This window comes from Carassius carassius, chromosome 17, assembly GCF_963082965.1.
Source record: "Carassius carassius chromosome 17, fCarCar2.1, whole genome shotgun sequence".
Lineage (NCBI taxonomy): Eukaryota > Metazoa > Chordata > Actinopteri > Cypriniformes > Cyprinidae > Carassius > Carassius carassius.
The window spans coordinates 29,412,614-29,430,078 of NC_081771.1; the positions used below are offsets into that span (position 1 = coordinate 29,412,614).

The window sequence follows — 17,465 nt, forward strand, 5'->3', positions numbered from 1 at the left end:
TTTTGTTACTTTAACAGTTTTTTTGCAAATATTCAGTCAACACAGAACTCGTAGGAACAGCCATACAATATATTTGTACATTTTCTAAAGACATCATGAGTGTTGGCTTGTGCAAAATTCTTTGCCATGATAATAAAGTGTTGTTGGTGGTTCCATGCCTATGCTGTGCAGCTGCTAAGGTGTTTGCACTTTTTTTTAATCATCATCCATATAGTCATCCATCCGTAACATATAATAAATAAACACTGTACTCCCACGCTCTACTGTATGTACAAAGTGCATCTGCTGTGCAGTGATGGAGTGCCTGGCATTTTAAGGTGAGGGGCTCAGCTGTAACTAATGGACGTCACACTGACAGTGACCTCTGTTCTGACTTGTGGTTATATGGGTAGGGTCATTCCCGCTTCGTTTCGCTCTCGTTTCCGTCAGTGAAAGGTTATGCAATGAATATTCCAAAACACAGGTGCATATATCTCCTATCTAACGTCCTGCCAGCTCACCACCATAAGTGCAATCAAGTCTTACGGACTGTCAACATCTAGTTTTATCAGACAGATTTTGCTGACTCTATTGTGGTCAAGAATGGGAATTAGTTACTTTAAATGCGCTTACTCCACAAACTCCAATTTGTAATCCCGGAACTTAGTAGCGTATGCACTGATTTAAGAGGGTGATATCTCGTTAAGCAAAGATACAAATCCCAGTGAAGGAGGTCGTCTGTATCTCGTGAGTATAGGCAGTAATTAACAGTGCGTTAGTGAGGTGAGATTCAGCAGAATCTCCTGCTGTAGGCAGCATATGCTCCATTCCATTATGATATTAAGCCAGGAACATCTGCGGACTGATTCTAGTGAAAACTTTAATTACTTCAATCTCTTGCCCTTTTTTGGCATCTATGATGCTCCACAGCAGCTAACTGTTTTTGAGACATAACATATATTTTCCTTTTCTCTAATGCAGAGGCTCTCAACCTTTTTAATTCAGCTGTCCAACACAACATAATATCCACTGAACAATATAGATGTTAGTGTTGATATAGGTTACTGGTATTGATATACAGTAAATGAATTAACCACAAATCATGTTGTGTACTGTAGGGTAAATAAATATTTTCATATGATACCCTTTTCTTTTTTTTTTTTTTTAAGCATTGTTAGTGTTCCTGTGGCTCAACTGGTAGAGCATTGTGTTAGCAGCGCAAGGTTGTGGGTTTGATTCCCAGGGAACATCATGTTAGGTAAAAATGTTAGCCTGAATGCACTGTATGTTGCTATGGATAAAAGTGTCTGCTAAATGCATAAATTTAATTATTATAACTATTTTTTATTGTATTAATAAAACAATTATATATATATATACTAAAGTAGTAACTGAAATAATTAAGTTGAAGGAGCGAAATGACTAAAACAAAATAAAGCAAATTAGAGAGGAAAAAATGACAAAAGCACATGATTACTAAAACTACTAAAATCTTATTAGACTCTTTGTCATGTCAGATCTGTCCATCATGATAAAGGCAAAAATGCCCCTCCCCCCCAAAAATTTTTTTAATAAATATTCTAGTCGTATATAAGTTTATTATAATAGCAATTCAATTCAATTTAAGTTTATTTGTATATCGCTTTTTACAATACAAATGGTTACAAAGGAGCTTTACAGAAAATTACGTTTCTACAATATTTAGTAGTAGCTTATAAGTGGTGACTGTCAGTTTGTGCGCGTATGGCAGGATTTTTGTCATACGTACAGGATGTAAATCCCGTGGCAAAACATAGAAACAATCATTTAGCACTTACTAAAATGTTTTCTTAGATGTTTCTGCTAAAATTAGATTTTTAGAGCTTTTTTAGAGCTAGGTTTTGAAAGAGTTTATATTGACTTATGATCTTGGTAAATCTAAGTTTGAGACATCATGAGATCTCTTTTGAAGAAAAAGCAAATGTAAGAGTGAGACTACTGGGGACATTTTTCATCAGGAATAAAATCAGGAAACCTGTGAAATTTGTTCTGATTTAATGTTTCAAGGAACTATTGAGACATTAAAGAGATTTCCTATTTTATTTTTCTTTCTTGTCTGGCTTGATATATTACATCACAAGTTTGCCAGGCAGATTTAACGATCCTAAATTAGACATAAATGAGACATTACAGCATGAGTACAGAGCTATGAAACTGAAGTAGAACGCTTAGTCTGGATAATTGGCCTTTGATGAGAAGTATGTGAGCACTCTGACCTTTGCAGACTTTTGTGTTTTCCCAGTAAGCGCAGCTTGAGACATCTATTCTGGAACTTTTGCTCTTGAGAACAATCTGAGAATCAAGAGACTTCAGCAAAAGTCTCAGTTTGCTTTCTATTGAATGTAATTTGTTGTCTGAGAGAAGACGGGTATTAATAAGATGTCCTCTGGGGTTTTTTCTTCATCTGGGATGGTACTTCAGACTCTGAGATTGCCTGAGTTGCATACCAGAGACTCTAATAAACAACTTACCTGATAGATTAGTTCAGGAGCTGGCCTGCCAGTTGTAACGATGCTGAATTATTTATAGGGTGAATGCATAAAGCTCATTGATGCTTGGGCTGAACTTCCCTCTGCTGTGCTGGAAGGAAAAGAGACAGTAGATGCTTGGAGTCAAAAGGTTGCATTTTATAACATGTTTTTCCCGCTTGTCTTTCTTTTGCTGAAGCCAAATCCATTTGCACTCTGCCGGGAGAGTTTTGCTTCACAGGGCAGGTGAGAAAGATGCAGAAGGGAGGGGGATTGTTCTGTGTTAGCCCAGCATTGGATGTTTCGAGAGAGGGAGTGGACCATGTCTTTCTCTCTCTCTCTCTCTCTCTCTCTCTCCTCCTTTCTCGTTCTCTGTCTCCATCACTATGGAGTTGAGGCGAGGAAACCACACAGCCAGTGGAAGCATGCGTGAGCTCAGGGTGCTAAAACAAAAGGCACACTATCTATCACCCACTATATCATTCCGTGGACTTGCACATCCATTACAGTGATGAGCGTAAGGGAGAGGCTAAGCGGGACACGTTACCAAGGAGACGACGATGATGAAATGCACTAGCGTCTCGTTCTCTCTGTTTCCTGAAGTCTGAAGGAACTTAAAAGCTGTTATGCCAGGCTCTGCCACTCAGGAGAACATCATGAAGGTGAGGCTTAACTTTCACTTCAGCCTGTCTGTATATTTCTGAAGAAAGTCTGCATTTCAGTTTAACTGAATGGATTTTTTTGCTCATCTGCACCGAATGGGATTCGGATATTGGGTGACACATTAAACTACCAAGAAATGATTGGGTCGAATTTCGCCCCCCCCCCCCACCCCCCCCACCCTCCCCAAAATGTAAATTACATTTTGCAGAAAGAAACTTATTTAAGCACTACTAATTAATATCAACAATTAAAATTTTTGGGTTGTGTATTTTCGCAACAATTAAGTGCATTACTTTCCAATTTTTCAGCTTAGGTGACACATTTACTAAAAGATTTACCTAACAAAATTTAAAATAATTAGAATATATGTATTTATGCAAGTTGGTAAGTCTGTGTGTGTGTATAATGTACATATATGTATGTCTATTTAATATAATATAATATACAAAAATAACAGTAAATGGTAAATTTGTTTTAGAAAAGATTCTTTATTCATATGAAAATAATCCTGTAAAAGTCCCAATACTTTTAAATGCATTGTTTTGTTTTTATAATATATAATATAATACATATAATAAAATATAATAATGAGAAATATGACCTGAAAATTTATAAGTGAGAATTTAAGTGAGTTTTTTTTTTCAGTGGTGTCTGCAATTGTGTATGTTGTACATGCAATTTATTTTATTTAGAACAAGCACACACATGAAAGTGTGTCATTACATTTTGTCAGTTTCTCTGGTTTATTCTGTTTTGTTAAGATTAAGTCTGAGAGGAGAATGTGTTTTAAATTCATTTTTCTCTCACACGTTTATTCACAAGTACAGCATGGTGGTTTACAGACTGACTAAGCTGCATGTCAGGCCTTTTTTGATTGTATGTTAGAATGCTTAACTCGGCAAGACTGAACTCTGAAAAGTAACAGATAAGTTTGTAAGGAGCAGCACATCGTCCTGTCAATCAAATCTGTCAGCACAGACAGCTCGATGCAAACACAGCATTAATTTGACATATTTCCCTGCAGGCGGAGAAAGTCTGTGTTTACAGACAACTTTAATCCTTTCTTTGCCTCTGGCAAGACACAGATTGGATTTTTATTTTAGTGGAAGAAATCTGACATATCGTTTGATTACTGCAGTGTATGCTCTTAGCTTCTAGAACAAAGAAATACTAAAACACTAATGGATTCAAAATATCACATTCTCTTAAAGCTCTGAAATACCTCAATAACGTATTCAATGATACTCCACAGTACTACTAAACTGATTTTAAACCAAACCAAGCTTCAAAAATCCTTTCTAAATAAAAAAGAAACACCTTCAATAATATCTTGAATGTCAAACTTAACGTAAAATAAGTTATGAGTGCACTGTACATGGGTGTGTAAGGGTAATAAAGGGGGCACTAATTGACCAAATCCATTTTAACTGTAAGAAGGTTAATGCTGTGCATTAATCTGCTCGCCTCATGTACTCCCTGCTCTTTAATTAAACTTCACTTTGCATGTCTCCTTCAGAAGAAGATGATATACGATGTATATGTCACTCGGCAGACAGCTGTAAAGCTGGGACTCTGATTGAGGCAGCAGATGTGATGGGAGACGATCTCTCTCAGGGGAGATATGTTCAGGGAAGTGCAGCGCTCAGCAAAAATCAAGTCACTCGTGTTTTTTTGGAGGGAAAATCAAGTTCTGAGTTGATTACAGCGCTAGTTCTTAAGTAGTATTGCCTCAGGACCCACATTGGTCATCAAATGATGACAAAATACCATACTTTTTTAAATGCAAACAAATTGTCCTTAATATACAATATTGATATGTATTTATATTTCCATAAACGGAATATGCCTGTTTTATAGGTTCTGCATTTGTGTGCAAATTCTTTTTATTTTAAAATTACACTTTTTTTTACGTTGCATAGACCTGTTCATTTGTTTTTGAGGACAAGGTCTCTCATACCAACAAAAAATGGAAATGTTTTCTCCTATACACTACTGTTTCAGTTATCTCATGATCACCATGGGCTTCATTTATTTAAAAAAAAATATGGTAAAAACAGTAACAATGTGAAATATTATTACAATTTAAAATCGCTGTTTTCTATTTGAATATATTTTCAAATGTCATTTATTCCTGTTTTGTCAAAGCTGAATTTTCAGCAGCAGTCTCCAGTGTGACATGTTCCTTCAGAAATAATTCTAATATGATTATTTGCTGCTCAAGAAACAGTTAAGCTGCTTAATATTTTTGTGGAAGCTCTAAAATATATATTTTTAATTCTTTGATTAATAGAAACAGCAAATGTCTTTACTGACACATTTCATGAATTTAATGCACCTATCCCAAAATGTCTAATCGTACTGACCTCAAACTTTTGAATAGTGTATTGTTGATAAACCTGTATGTTTTACATTGCTTAATATGCATAATTCTATGATTTGTTATTCACATTAAGTATTGTTCTTTCCCTGCTGTCCACGATCCTATTAGCGACCCACCATGTGAGAACTACTGCCCTACAGCACACACCACGTTTTATCCATTGACCACATTAATATTTATAGACACTTTCCTGTGTTCCGTGCTGATGCTTGTTTACAGCAGTGGATTGGAAAGAATGCTGCTCAGTGAGAACACTCACCAACAACAGATTTATCTACCTTAATACCTTAGAAAAAACCACCACGCATATAAGGAAAGCTCTTTTAAAAAAAAAGCCATCCCTCTCTATAATAGAATTCAGGCGGAAACTTGACAGAGACGCTCTATCATTCTCTCAGTCGTAAAATGAAATTATAGCTAGGAAAAGATTCCAGAGCAGAGAAGTACAATTTTTAACACAATAAATCTTGACCCTGCAAATTTAAACTGTCACCAAAGTCAGAAAACCTATATTAATAATTTAAACAAATAAGTCAAGACAAAGTATCTAAAACCTGGCATAAGTAATGGGCAGAGCTCTCTTTGTACTGTTTGTCTTTTGCAGTCCCAGCAGAAATGTATTGCTGTGTTTGCACTGGTTTGCTGCTTTGCTGTCCTGGTGGCTCTGATTTTCTCTGCTGTGGATGTCTGGGGAGAGGATGAGGATGGTGTCACCGAGGAGAACTGCAGCAAAAATTGTCGGTAAGGGGCAGTTCTCACAGATCACACCCTGGTTATGATATTTTCTACATTATATATTGTATACATTATAGCGAACTAAAAAACACACCAGGGAGCACTGCCTAATTATTCAGCTCTGTGTTTTCTACCTTTAGCCAACATGAGCTTGTTAATTGTATCTTGGCAGTTTATCATCTTGATTAGGAATAGTTTTAGACTTCATTGCTGACTTAAATGGATAGTTCACTGAATAATGAGAGTTGTGTTATTATCTCATCCAAACTAAATGACTTTCTCTGTATAACAAAAAGAATATTCTGAATAACAGGCCAACTCAACTCAACAATATATAATATATAAATTATATATATATATATATATATATATATATATATATATATATAAATTACAATAAATGGAGACTGGAGCTTTCGTACTTAAAAAAAAAAAAAAAAAAAACTTTGCACAGTGTTTTATAACATTATCATTACTGTGTTCCTGAAGCCTTACAATACCATAGCTTTCTATGAAGAACAGACTGAAATTTAATGAAAAATAAGTTCCCTAGTGAGCTGTTAACCGCTCATTCATTCTGTCCGAGAGCTGAACTCTTTAACAAATCATTCAGAACTGAAGTGACTGACTGAAAGAAAAGATCTGACTTAAAGGAATAGTTCCCTCATGAACATCCCAAGGTGAGATGATTAATTCAATCATTTAATCAATTAAAATTCAGTCTATTCCTCACACAGGACTTGAAATAAATGGCACTGTTGTGAGAACATTCATTTTGGAACATTCATTTCATTTTCTGTACTGTATATTAAAAAGAGTGGCCAGACTCACCTTTTTTGTTCTATATAGAAAGGAATTCATGTGGCAACATGTCTGCTAGATGAATAATTGTAGCATAATGTAAACAAGTAAAAACTTTCCATTTTTATTTAAGACTTAACTGCTTGCCCACAACAGTTTTTAAGAATAATATGCAACAGTGAATCACACACTGAATCTGTGCAAGAAACAGATCTGTACTGCAAGAAAGTAAACAGGTTCAATTTTGATTTCATGTTGACTTCAATATATACAGTCGTGGCCAAAAGTTTTGAGAATTACATAAATATTGGAAATTGGAAAAGTTGCTGCTTAAGTTTTTATAATAGCAATTTGCATATACTCCAGAATGTTATGAAGAGTGATCAAATGAATTGCATAGTCCTTCTTCGCCATGAAAATTACGCCACTGCATTTCATTGCTGTCATTAAAGGACCTGCTGAGATCATTTCAGTAATCGTCTTGTTAACTCAGGTGAGAATGTTGACGAGCACAAGGCTGGAGATCATTATGTCAGGCTGATTGGGTTAGAATGGCAGACTTGAAATGTTAAAAGTAGGGTGATGCTTGAAATCATTGTTCTTCCATTGTTAACCATGGTGACCTGCAAAGAAACGCGTGCAGCCATCATTGCGTTGCATAAAAATGGCTTCACAGGCAAGGATATTGTGGCTACTAAGATTGCACCTAAATCAACAATTTATAGAATAATCAAGAACTTCAAGGAAAGAGGTTCAATTCTTGTAAAGAAGGCTTCAGGGCGTACAAGAAAGTCCAGCAAGCGCCAGGATCATCTCTTAAAGAGGATTCAGCTGCGGGATCGGAGTGCCACCAGTGCAGAGTTTGCTCAGGAATGGCAGCAGGCAGGTGTGAGCGCATCTGCACGCACAGTGAGGTGAAGACTTCTGGAAGATGGCCTGGTGTCAAGAAGGGCAGCAAAGAAGCCACTTCTCTCCAAAAAAAAAACATCAGGGACAGATTGATCTTCTGCAGAAAGTATAGTGAATGGACTGCTGAGGACTGGGGCAAAGTCATATTCTCCGATGAAGCCCCCTTCCCGATTGTTTGGGGCATCTGGAAAAAGGCTTGTCCGGAGAAGAAAAGGTGAGCGCTACCATCAGTCCTGTGTCATGCCAACAGTAAAGCATCCTGACACCATTCATGTGTGGGGTTGCTTCTCATCCAAGGGAGTGGGCTCACTCACAATTCTGCCCAAAAACACAGCCATGAATAAAGAATGGTACCAAAACACCCTCCAACAGCAACTTCTTCCAACAATCCAACAACAGTTTGGTGAAGAACAATGCATTTTCCAGCACGATGGAGCACCGTGCCATAAGGCAAAAGTGATAACTAAGTGGCTCGGGGACCAGAATGTTGAAATTTTGGGTCCATGGCCTGGAAACTCCCCAGATCTTAATCCCATTGATTGAACTTGTGGTCAATCCTCAAGAGGCGGGTGGACAAACAAAAGTGATTATGAAAGAATGGGTTGCTATCAGTCAGGATTTGACCCAGAAGTTGATTGAGAGCATGCCCAGTCAAATTGCAGAGGTCCTGAAAAAGAAGGGCCAACACTGCAAATACTGACTCTTTGCATAAATGTCATGTAATTGTCGATAAAAGCCTTTGAAACGTATGAAGTGCATGTAATTATATTTCAGTACATCACCGAAACAACTGAAACAAAGATCTAAAAGCAGTTTAGCAGCAAACTTTTTGAAAACTAATATTTATGTAATTCTCAAAACTTTTGGCCACGACTGTATGTTGTACATAAAACTATGAACATATTTCACAAACTAACATTTCCTGACTTACATCAATGTGCTCTTAGCATTGTCCTTGTGGAGAACATCCCTGGAGAGCTGTCATTTAACCCCAATAGTTCAGCCCATCTCCCACTTGCCATGGGTCTCAACCACCTTTTGGACCAAGCAAAACGGTCAGTTGAGATAGTGTCGCCGTACTGGACTCTGACCTCCGCCGATCAGGGGTCACGGCTTTATTCTTCCTATCAGGTTAGTTAGCATATTGTTACCCTTCAAATATGCATTTTCAAAACTTAAAATGATTATTTTTTTAGGTTTTTTTTTTGATATGCTGTATTTAAAAAAAATTCTGTCATTCATCCCTAGATAGCAAGGATCAATAGGTTCTAACTCAGTCTGATATAATCACATAATTACTGGCACAGTGCAACCGATTGGTTTCTTTTTGCATCATCAGCCAATGAACTTGCTGCTCAACATTCAACTAATTGGCTAGTGCTTGCTGTAGCAGTTGCAGAAATCCTCCACCTCCCCCAGCTCCACCTGTATAGAGAGCCTGTCCTCCAACAAAAAACGACCATATAGGTCGTTTGTGCAAGCATTTATTACGACCTATATTTACGTTTTAAAGTTAAGCGCCCTCTAGCGGGCATAAAAATAATGACAGTATCGCGTTGCGTCTGTCGTCATGAATTGACGTATAACGTCATTACCCATCAAAACGCACGTTTATTTAAATGCAATGTGTGGGCGTTTTACACCGATCTCAGTATTCCCTACATATTTTACTAGGTGGCTTATTCGTTCGAATGACCACACCTAACCCCACCCCTAAACCTAACCCTCACAGAAATCATGCTAAATTATGATTTATTGAGCATATACATTTTCGTGCACGTCCGTTCCCTGGGATCGAACCCATGATAGCATGATTACATATCAAGGTATAACGCAATAATCTACTAACTGAGCTTCACGAAGCGCAAACCATAGGGCAAATAAAAGAGTACAAAACATTAATATGAAAACAACCTTTTGCCGATAGGGGCGCAATTGTAGTATACGCTCTGATGTTGTATGTCTGATGATGTATGTTACATGGTCACAGCAACATGTGTGTTGATGTATTAGCAGTAGCAAATCTTGGTACTTGCTCTAGCATGCTGAAACTCTCAGAGAGTTGTCATCAGTGGCGTGCACATACCTACTTCCTTCTTATGAATATGTACTGATAAATTCTAAATCTAAAATTGATTTATTGCCAATGGCATGTATTGCATATGGAATTAATATTACACAAGCATTTTCTATTTTCTAGGGTCAGTATTTGTTTCAGAGATTGTTAAGCCTGAAGTCTCGAGGTGTCAAATTAAAGATCGTCAGTGACCAGCCCAACTCCACTGAGCTGAAGAGCATGTCTGACCGCTGTAAGTGAAGTCTAATCTCTCTCGTTAATGTTAAGAGATGCATTGATTTGTGTCTGCTGAGGGGCTGAATACAGTACTAAAGCATGCAGTTCTCTCGAGGCAAACAGTGTAAAATCACACACACAGGCATCCATCTGTCATAAACTGGCATAACTCTTTTGGCTTTTCGCTGTTCCAGTCCCTCAAGGCTTCACACAAGGTCAAAACATCACGAATGTGCAATATTATTTATGCCAAAGTTGAATGACAGACAGATCTCTCGTCAAGGTTGAGTGCTTAACAGTTCCCCAAGCATTGCCCACATGGCTCGGTCTCTCCCAGATGCAGAAGTGCACTACGTCAACATGACAGCCCTCACCAGAGGAAGACTGCTTTCCTCGTTTTGGGTGGTGGACAGGAAGCACGTTTACATTGGCAGTGCTGGCATGAACTGGAAAGTGTTTTCCAAGGTAAAGAATTTCACCCATTCACAAAACTTTTTACATTTCATATTGAGAACTTGTGATTCATGTTCCTGTTTTTTTTTTTTTCAGCTGAAGGAGCTTGGAGTAATAGTGTACGACTGTAGTTGTTTGGCTCTGGACCTGCACAGGATCTTTTCTTTCTACTGGCAGCTTCAGTACAGGGACTACATCCCTTCGATCTGGTCCAAGAGAGTCACGGCCGTATTCAGCAGAGACAAGCCGCTTCAGCTTAGACTCAACAATACAGATGCTTCTGCCTTTGTGTCGGTGAGATCAATACATATCTCTCTCTTGTCTTTGCCTGACTCAGGTGATCTGCCAGTGCACATCTATTTTTAAAATAAAAAGAGAAGACAGGGGATAGTTGCCACACATTTTACTCTGTTATCTCGGAGGGGTATCCTGCTACCCATGTCTCAGGGCAGATTAATTTTTAATGCTGACTATACAGTCAATCTCATAGTTACTGAGACACAGTCCTTGTTTCAACTTCCCTGTGTGACAGCTAGCCCCTAAATGGCATTATGCCTGTGAAATGAAATATAAATTTCAAGGCTAAGAATATATACAATTTAACATTTTAAGGGTAATATTTATTTAAAAAGAAATTAGTACTTCTATGACAAGTCAAGACATTTTTGGTGCAGAAATGTTTCTTTAGCATCAAATCAGCATATTAGAATGATTTCTGAAGATCATGTGATACTGAAGACTGGAGTAATGATGCTGAAAATCCAGCTTTGCATCACAGGAGCTGATTACATTTTAATATGTATTTTCAAATTTTCCTATAAATTGTTACAAATAAACACAGCCTTGGCGAGCTTAAGAGACTTTTTATAAAATACATGACAAATTCCTACAGACCCCAAACCTTTGATGGTGTGTGTGTGTACTTGTTTCTACTACATTGCGGGGTGCCACAAAGATAGTAAAATCTGAAATTTTTGACACTGTGGGGACCTGCCTGCGGTCCCCATGAGGGACAATAAAATTCTATATATTATAAGTAAAAATAGTAAATGATGTTTATCTGAAAGTGTAACAATGCAAGCAATGTATTTTTGTTTAAAATGTTAAATTAATAGAAATCTATGGAAAGTCCCGACATTTGACAGAACCAAACGTGTTTGTGTATGTGTAGAAGTATTTCATTACAGTACTTACTATTACATTTGACATTTTATTACATAAACATCGATTATCCAGTTCCATGCACATTGAAATGTGTTTACATCTATGTCTGTTCTTATTACAAAGATTTTTTTTTTATGTAAACTGCTTTTTCATCGGTTCCCATGGGATATAATATGATTAAGGTAAATTCACTCACTCGGCAGGTAATTTATCCCGGTGACTCTGTTCCACGTCAAGCTGCGTCACATGTGAAGACACTGGCCATCGGATTCTAATTTGAGTGTAATGAATCTTGATTCCCTTCCAGCAACAGGATGTTTACTCCACATCCATTCATCATCCCATTCAAATGAATTGTGCTGTAATATTATAGGCTGCTGGGAGACATTTCTAGCTCAGTGATAAAATTCTTCTCCTGACAATGATGTATGTACACAGACGGCCATCTCATTACCTCACTCTGGTGTACTGGCAATGTGATTTGAAGCTGAAAAAAATTTAAAAAGGAAACTGCTGATTTAAATTTTGTTCCCCAACATTTCTTCATAGACGTCACCAGAGCTGTTTTGCCCCAAGGGTAGAAGTAGAGATTTAGATGCCATACGACATGTGATCCGAGAAGCCAAGAGATTCATCTACATTTCTGTAACTGATTACCTGCCCTTAATCAACCGCAGCTTCAGAGGATCACCAATCGTACGGTAATACTGGCCTCCACAGGCACAGGGTCATTTGTATGTTTCAGCATAAAAAAATGGCTGTTAATGAAGGAAATAATCAATTTAGGGAGGCTTATTAAAGCAAGCAAAAATGCTAATAAAAAAGGGGAAAAAACATGAACACATTTCAAAATAAAATACATTGAAATTATTTGAAAAATCACTGAAACTTGAAAGCTCTGAAACACATTTTAACATTTTGTGTAGTGTTAAGATATTTCTCAAGTAAGCATGCTATATTTTATGCTTTTATTTTTCTATTTTTATGTGTTATTACTTTTTAAAATTAATTAACTTTATTTTTTCCTAAATAATTTGTAATTTAAAAAATGTAATCTAAAAATCTTCTATAATTGCCGTTATGTATAATGTATGTATAATGTGTTTTAGCCAAGAAAATTGGGTGATTTATTTATTTCAATTTGATAAACAATATAACATTTTAATCAAGTTTACCTATTTTTACGAGTTTCCTTAATCAAGTCATGCTCTGGAAACAAGACTGTTTATCTTTATGTTCAAGGAATTATTTGTGAAAACTCTTGCAAGAAAAAAAAATCTAATTGAAATAAAACTCAATTTCAATTAAAAAAAAAAAAAAAATATATATATATATATATATATATATATATATATATATATATAAACTTTATTTGGTAAATATGATCAAAGAAGGTTGTGAAAATTCATCTGCATTGTTAATCCTTTATGAAATAAATGTTTTCTCTAATACACATTGGCCACAATTAATGGCACCCTTTTATTCAATACCTTTTGAAACCTCCATTTGCCAGTTTAACAGCTCTTTGCCAGTCTAAAAGAGTTTTCTCCTATAGTGCCTGATGAGGTTAGAGAACACCTGACAAGAGATCAGAGACCATTCCTTAAACCACAAACACTCCAGACCCTTTAGATTCCCAGCTCCATATTGGTGCTTCTTCTCTTCAGTTCACTCCTCTCATTTTCTGTAGGGTTCAGGTCAGAGGACTGGAATGGCTATAGCAGAAGATTGGTTTTGTGCTCAGTGACCCATTTCTGTGTTGTTTTTGAGGATTGTGTTTGGATTACTGTACGGTTAGAAGATTTAAACATGGCCCATTATAAGATTTCTAACAGTCAGTCACTTACTGATTTTTTATCTGTTGGTATTTGATAGAATCAAAGATGCCATGTGTCTAAACAAGATGTCCAGGACCTCCAGCAGAAATATAGGCCAATGACATTAAAAATACAGCAGTATATTTCATTGTACACATGAGGTACTTTTTATCTCTGTGTTCACCAAACCCATCTTGAGTGTTTGCTGCTAAAATGCTCATTTTTTAGTTTCATCTCACCATAGAAGCCAGTCCCATTTGAAGTTCCAGTCATGTCTGATAACTGAATATGCTGGAGTTTGTTTTTGGATGAGCTAGGAGAATTTTTCTTGAAGCCCTCCCAAACAACATGTGGGATGTGGGTGCTGTTTGACCTTTTTTTTTTTTTTAAGATTTCTGAACCCGAGACTAAACTATTTTCTGCAATTCTCCATCTGTGGTCCTTGGAAACTCTTTAGCCACTCAAAAAATAAAAAAGTTATCTTTTGCTGCACATCAAAAATATATTCTTTGGTTTTTCTCATTTTGATGCATGTTTAAGGGAATTTGGGCTTTTTTTCCCCTCCTCTTAATATTTCTGTGAAACAGGAAGCCATGGCTGGATAATTTCATGTTTATAATCACGCTGGAGTACTCAAAGTAGTGAATATGAATGGGAATATACTTCAGAGATATTTTACTCATAAGAATTTCTAGGGGTGCCAATAATTGTAACGAGTATTTGAGAAAAACATTTATTTCATAATGATATTTCCCCCCATTTTAGATTCTTATTATCCAATGAAAGGATACATTTTTGTGAATTTTTTAAATAAAAGATCAAAAGGATTAACAATGCAGATCAATTTTCACAGCCTTCTTGGTCATATTTACCAAGGGTGCCAATATTTTTGGCCACGACTGTATATATATTGTCAGGTTTATGCATCTAAATATTCAACTTCGAAAGGTCTTATTTTTGATTCTCAATTGAATTTGTCTTAACAGAAATTTAGGTAATTTCACTGGAAAACTAGACGAAGATATTAAAAATAGATTTTTTTGATGTGTAAATCTTTGGAGCTATATTTAAATGGACAAATTCTCCTTTTTTCTTTTTTTGAAGATTCATGACTTTTCTATATGCTACTTGCTTACATCAACACTCATTTGGCTTGTTATATTTTTTGGTTCAGGTACTGGTCACCAATAGACGAGATGCTCCGAGAGGCTGCAGTACTCAGAGAGGTCAAAGTTCGTCTCTTAATCAGTCTGTGGACACACACACATCCACTGACCTTTAACTTTATGACATCAATGCAGGCCCTATGCACAGGACTGCCATTCTGCTCTATAGAAGCGGTGCGGAAATATTCTATTTGATTGATCTGTTTATACACACACACATTTATATATATGGTTATATTTTAAATATGTGTTTCTATTTTGAATCAGAGATTTTACAGAGCCAAGGAGCAGATTGGAGGATTTCAGCACAGGATAAATAAGAATAAATTTATGGTGACAGACAATGCAATATACATTGGTAAGAATCTCTTTCTTGTACACACACACACACTTAATTTAATGTGGTTCACTGCCCTGACAAAAACGTCTCAGGTTACCCATGTAACCATGGTTCCCTGAGAATAGGGAACAAACGCTGCATCTTCTAGAGGGCGTTTCCCTAGCACCCTCTAGAGGATGCAGCGTGGAGTTCCCTTTCGAAAGGTAACGTCTCAGGTTATGCATGTAAGCATGGTTCTCTGAGAATAGTGAAGGAGATGCTGTGGAGTCTAGAGGGCGGAGCATGGCATTCCCTTTCGAAAGGGAACTGTATATTTGTATTGTCAAAGCAAAAAGACTTTGAAAAGCAAATAACAGTAGTGCAAATGTGTAAAAGGAAAAATATTAACAAATCAAATGAACTCAATATTTGAATGCATTTTTTTAATTAAATGTAATATTAAAAGGGATAGCAGGAAACAAAAAATATTATATACATAAAAGTAAATATACATAAAGAGGCATTTGTCTTTCTTTGTCATTTGTATTATATTAATTTGTGTACAATCGCACATTACTATTCTAATTTTCTGTCATTCAAGGGAATCTGGACTGGGTTGGCAGTGAGTTGGCTTTCAATGCAGGAGCGGGGCTGGTGATTCAAGAATCGGAGAACCAGCAGGAAGGGCAGGACTCGATTGTAGAGCAGCTGACTGCTGCTTTTGAAAGAGACTGGTTTTCACCCTACACAATAAGCCTGCTTTCTGGCAGCATGACCCTACAGGAGAGCCAACATGGGAGGCAGAAACTGCAAGCTCTAAAGACAAAAGCGGAGAGCAGAGAGCATGAGTGAGCGGCACGAATTTCTCTCTGAAGCGGGACCAATAAGCCAAGGACTTTGTGCCTCACAACATCTGCGCCATGACTCTTACCATTTGAATTTTCAAATGCTGCCAATGGAACTGAATAATAATGTCTGAAGGACTTCTGTGAAGGAAACGATTTTTGAAAAATTACAGTACAGCACTTTCGAAGATATACTCTAAACCATTATATAATGCATGCTTGTTTGGATAAGAAACACTCAGTACCATTAACTGAGAACTGTGGAAATCATTTACTCCAGTATTTAGACTTTTCTCATTTTAAACCAAATTATTCAGAGACTCTGCTCATGGAAAAATTTCGAGAAAGGACATTGCCAAAAATTTTGTAATCATTGTGTAAATTACTTTTCTCAAGATGTTCATTAGTCATCCTTTTTTAAAATCAAGCACATTTTTACTGAAAGACATTTTGGAAAATCTGCATATACACCAACAAATTTGCTCATTACATATGCATCATCATACTGTAGCTATCATTATACTAGATATTATGGCACATCTGACACTGTGTATATATAAAATGTTTACATGATGCAGCATGCACAGCCTTGAAGTAATGTACAATCGTACACTCAAGAAGAGACTGTTTTTCTTATTGAACACTCACTTAAGCTTACACCCTTTACGTGTAGCTTCATAGAGTAGCTTATATATTAAAACTGACTGTTTTAATGGAACATTAATGTTTTATTAAACAGTCATTGCTGATTGCTGATCTTATAATACAGGCCACATATGTTGCATTTCTCAGTAGTTTGTGGCCTGATGCTTTAGCATGTTTTGCCTTATATATGCTGCCATAAACTGTAGCGGCTGTTGCTTTCTGGATGACTACCTCCTATGATACAATGCATCTATGATATACTATATACATATAATCATATATAATAAAACTGCTTGCTGCAGCATGGGTCATATATTGAAATGAATTATAGCCCCATGTAGCCTACATAAGATACTGATTTTCTTACATGGAATGCACAATTTATGATGTGATTAAATGTATAGCACCTTAACCAACTGTTATAATTAAATATTAAAGAGTTCATTAAAAATTGACTAGCAGTCGTAAATAGGCAACATATGTCCTATTGATTTCTCACTGTTGTTGTTCGGTAATTTGTGTCAGACTGTCAGCAAACATCTCTCAAAACCCAATCAATTTAAAGCCTATCTTGGGGGAGCAATTTATTTGGCAGATGCAAAGCAATAAAAAATGGCCAGATTTCCGTCATTCTTCTCATCCATTTCAGTGAACGCATGAAAATCCATTGGAAAATGGACTAAACATATGTACAAAAATACATATCACCTACACAAATCTGTGTATATCTTACTGAACCAGTATACTTTTGGGGCCAATGAGTTTGCGCGTTCACAACCGACAGACCAT

The 17,465-nt window shown here is 36.5% G+C and overlaps 1 protein-coding gene across 2 annotated transcripts in view; it reads left to right on the plus strand.

The window, feature by feature from the left end:
• pld5 (phospholipase D family, member 5) overlaps positions 1–17,139 on the plus strand; it is a 39,263-nt gene extending 22,124 nt beyond the window's left edge. Inside the window, exons 1-10 of one of the 2 annotated variants that reach the window (XM_059571699.1) lie at positions 2,643–3,148; positions 6,134–6,270; positions 8,922–9,105; positions 10,175–10,283; positions 10,605–10,732; positions 10,817–11,014; positions 12,434–12,585; positions 14,876–15,041; positions 15,135–15,225; positions 15,788–17,139. In XM_059571699.1, coding sequence (XP_059427682.1) covers positions 3,113–3,148; positions 6,134–6,270; positions 8,922–9,105; positions 10,175–10,283; positions 10,605–10,732; positions 10,817–11,014; positions 12,434–12,585; positions 14,876–15,041; positions 15,135–15,225; positions 15,788–16,038 — 1,452 coding nt within the window. In that variant the 5' untranslated portion in view covers positions 2,643–3,112 and the 3' untranslated portion in view covers positions 16,039–17,139. Of the gene's footprint in view, positions 1–2,642; positions 3,149–6,133; positions 6,271–8,921; positions 9,106–10,174; positions 10,284–10,604; positions 10,733–10,816; positions 11,015–12,433; positions 12,586–14,875; positions 15,042–15,134; positions 15,226–15,787 lie in introns of those variants that run through there. The other variant, XM_059571698.1, reaches the window with a different exon arrangement.
• Positions 17,140–17,465: the final 326 nt, after the last annotated feature.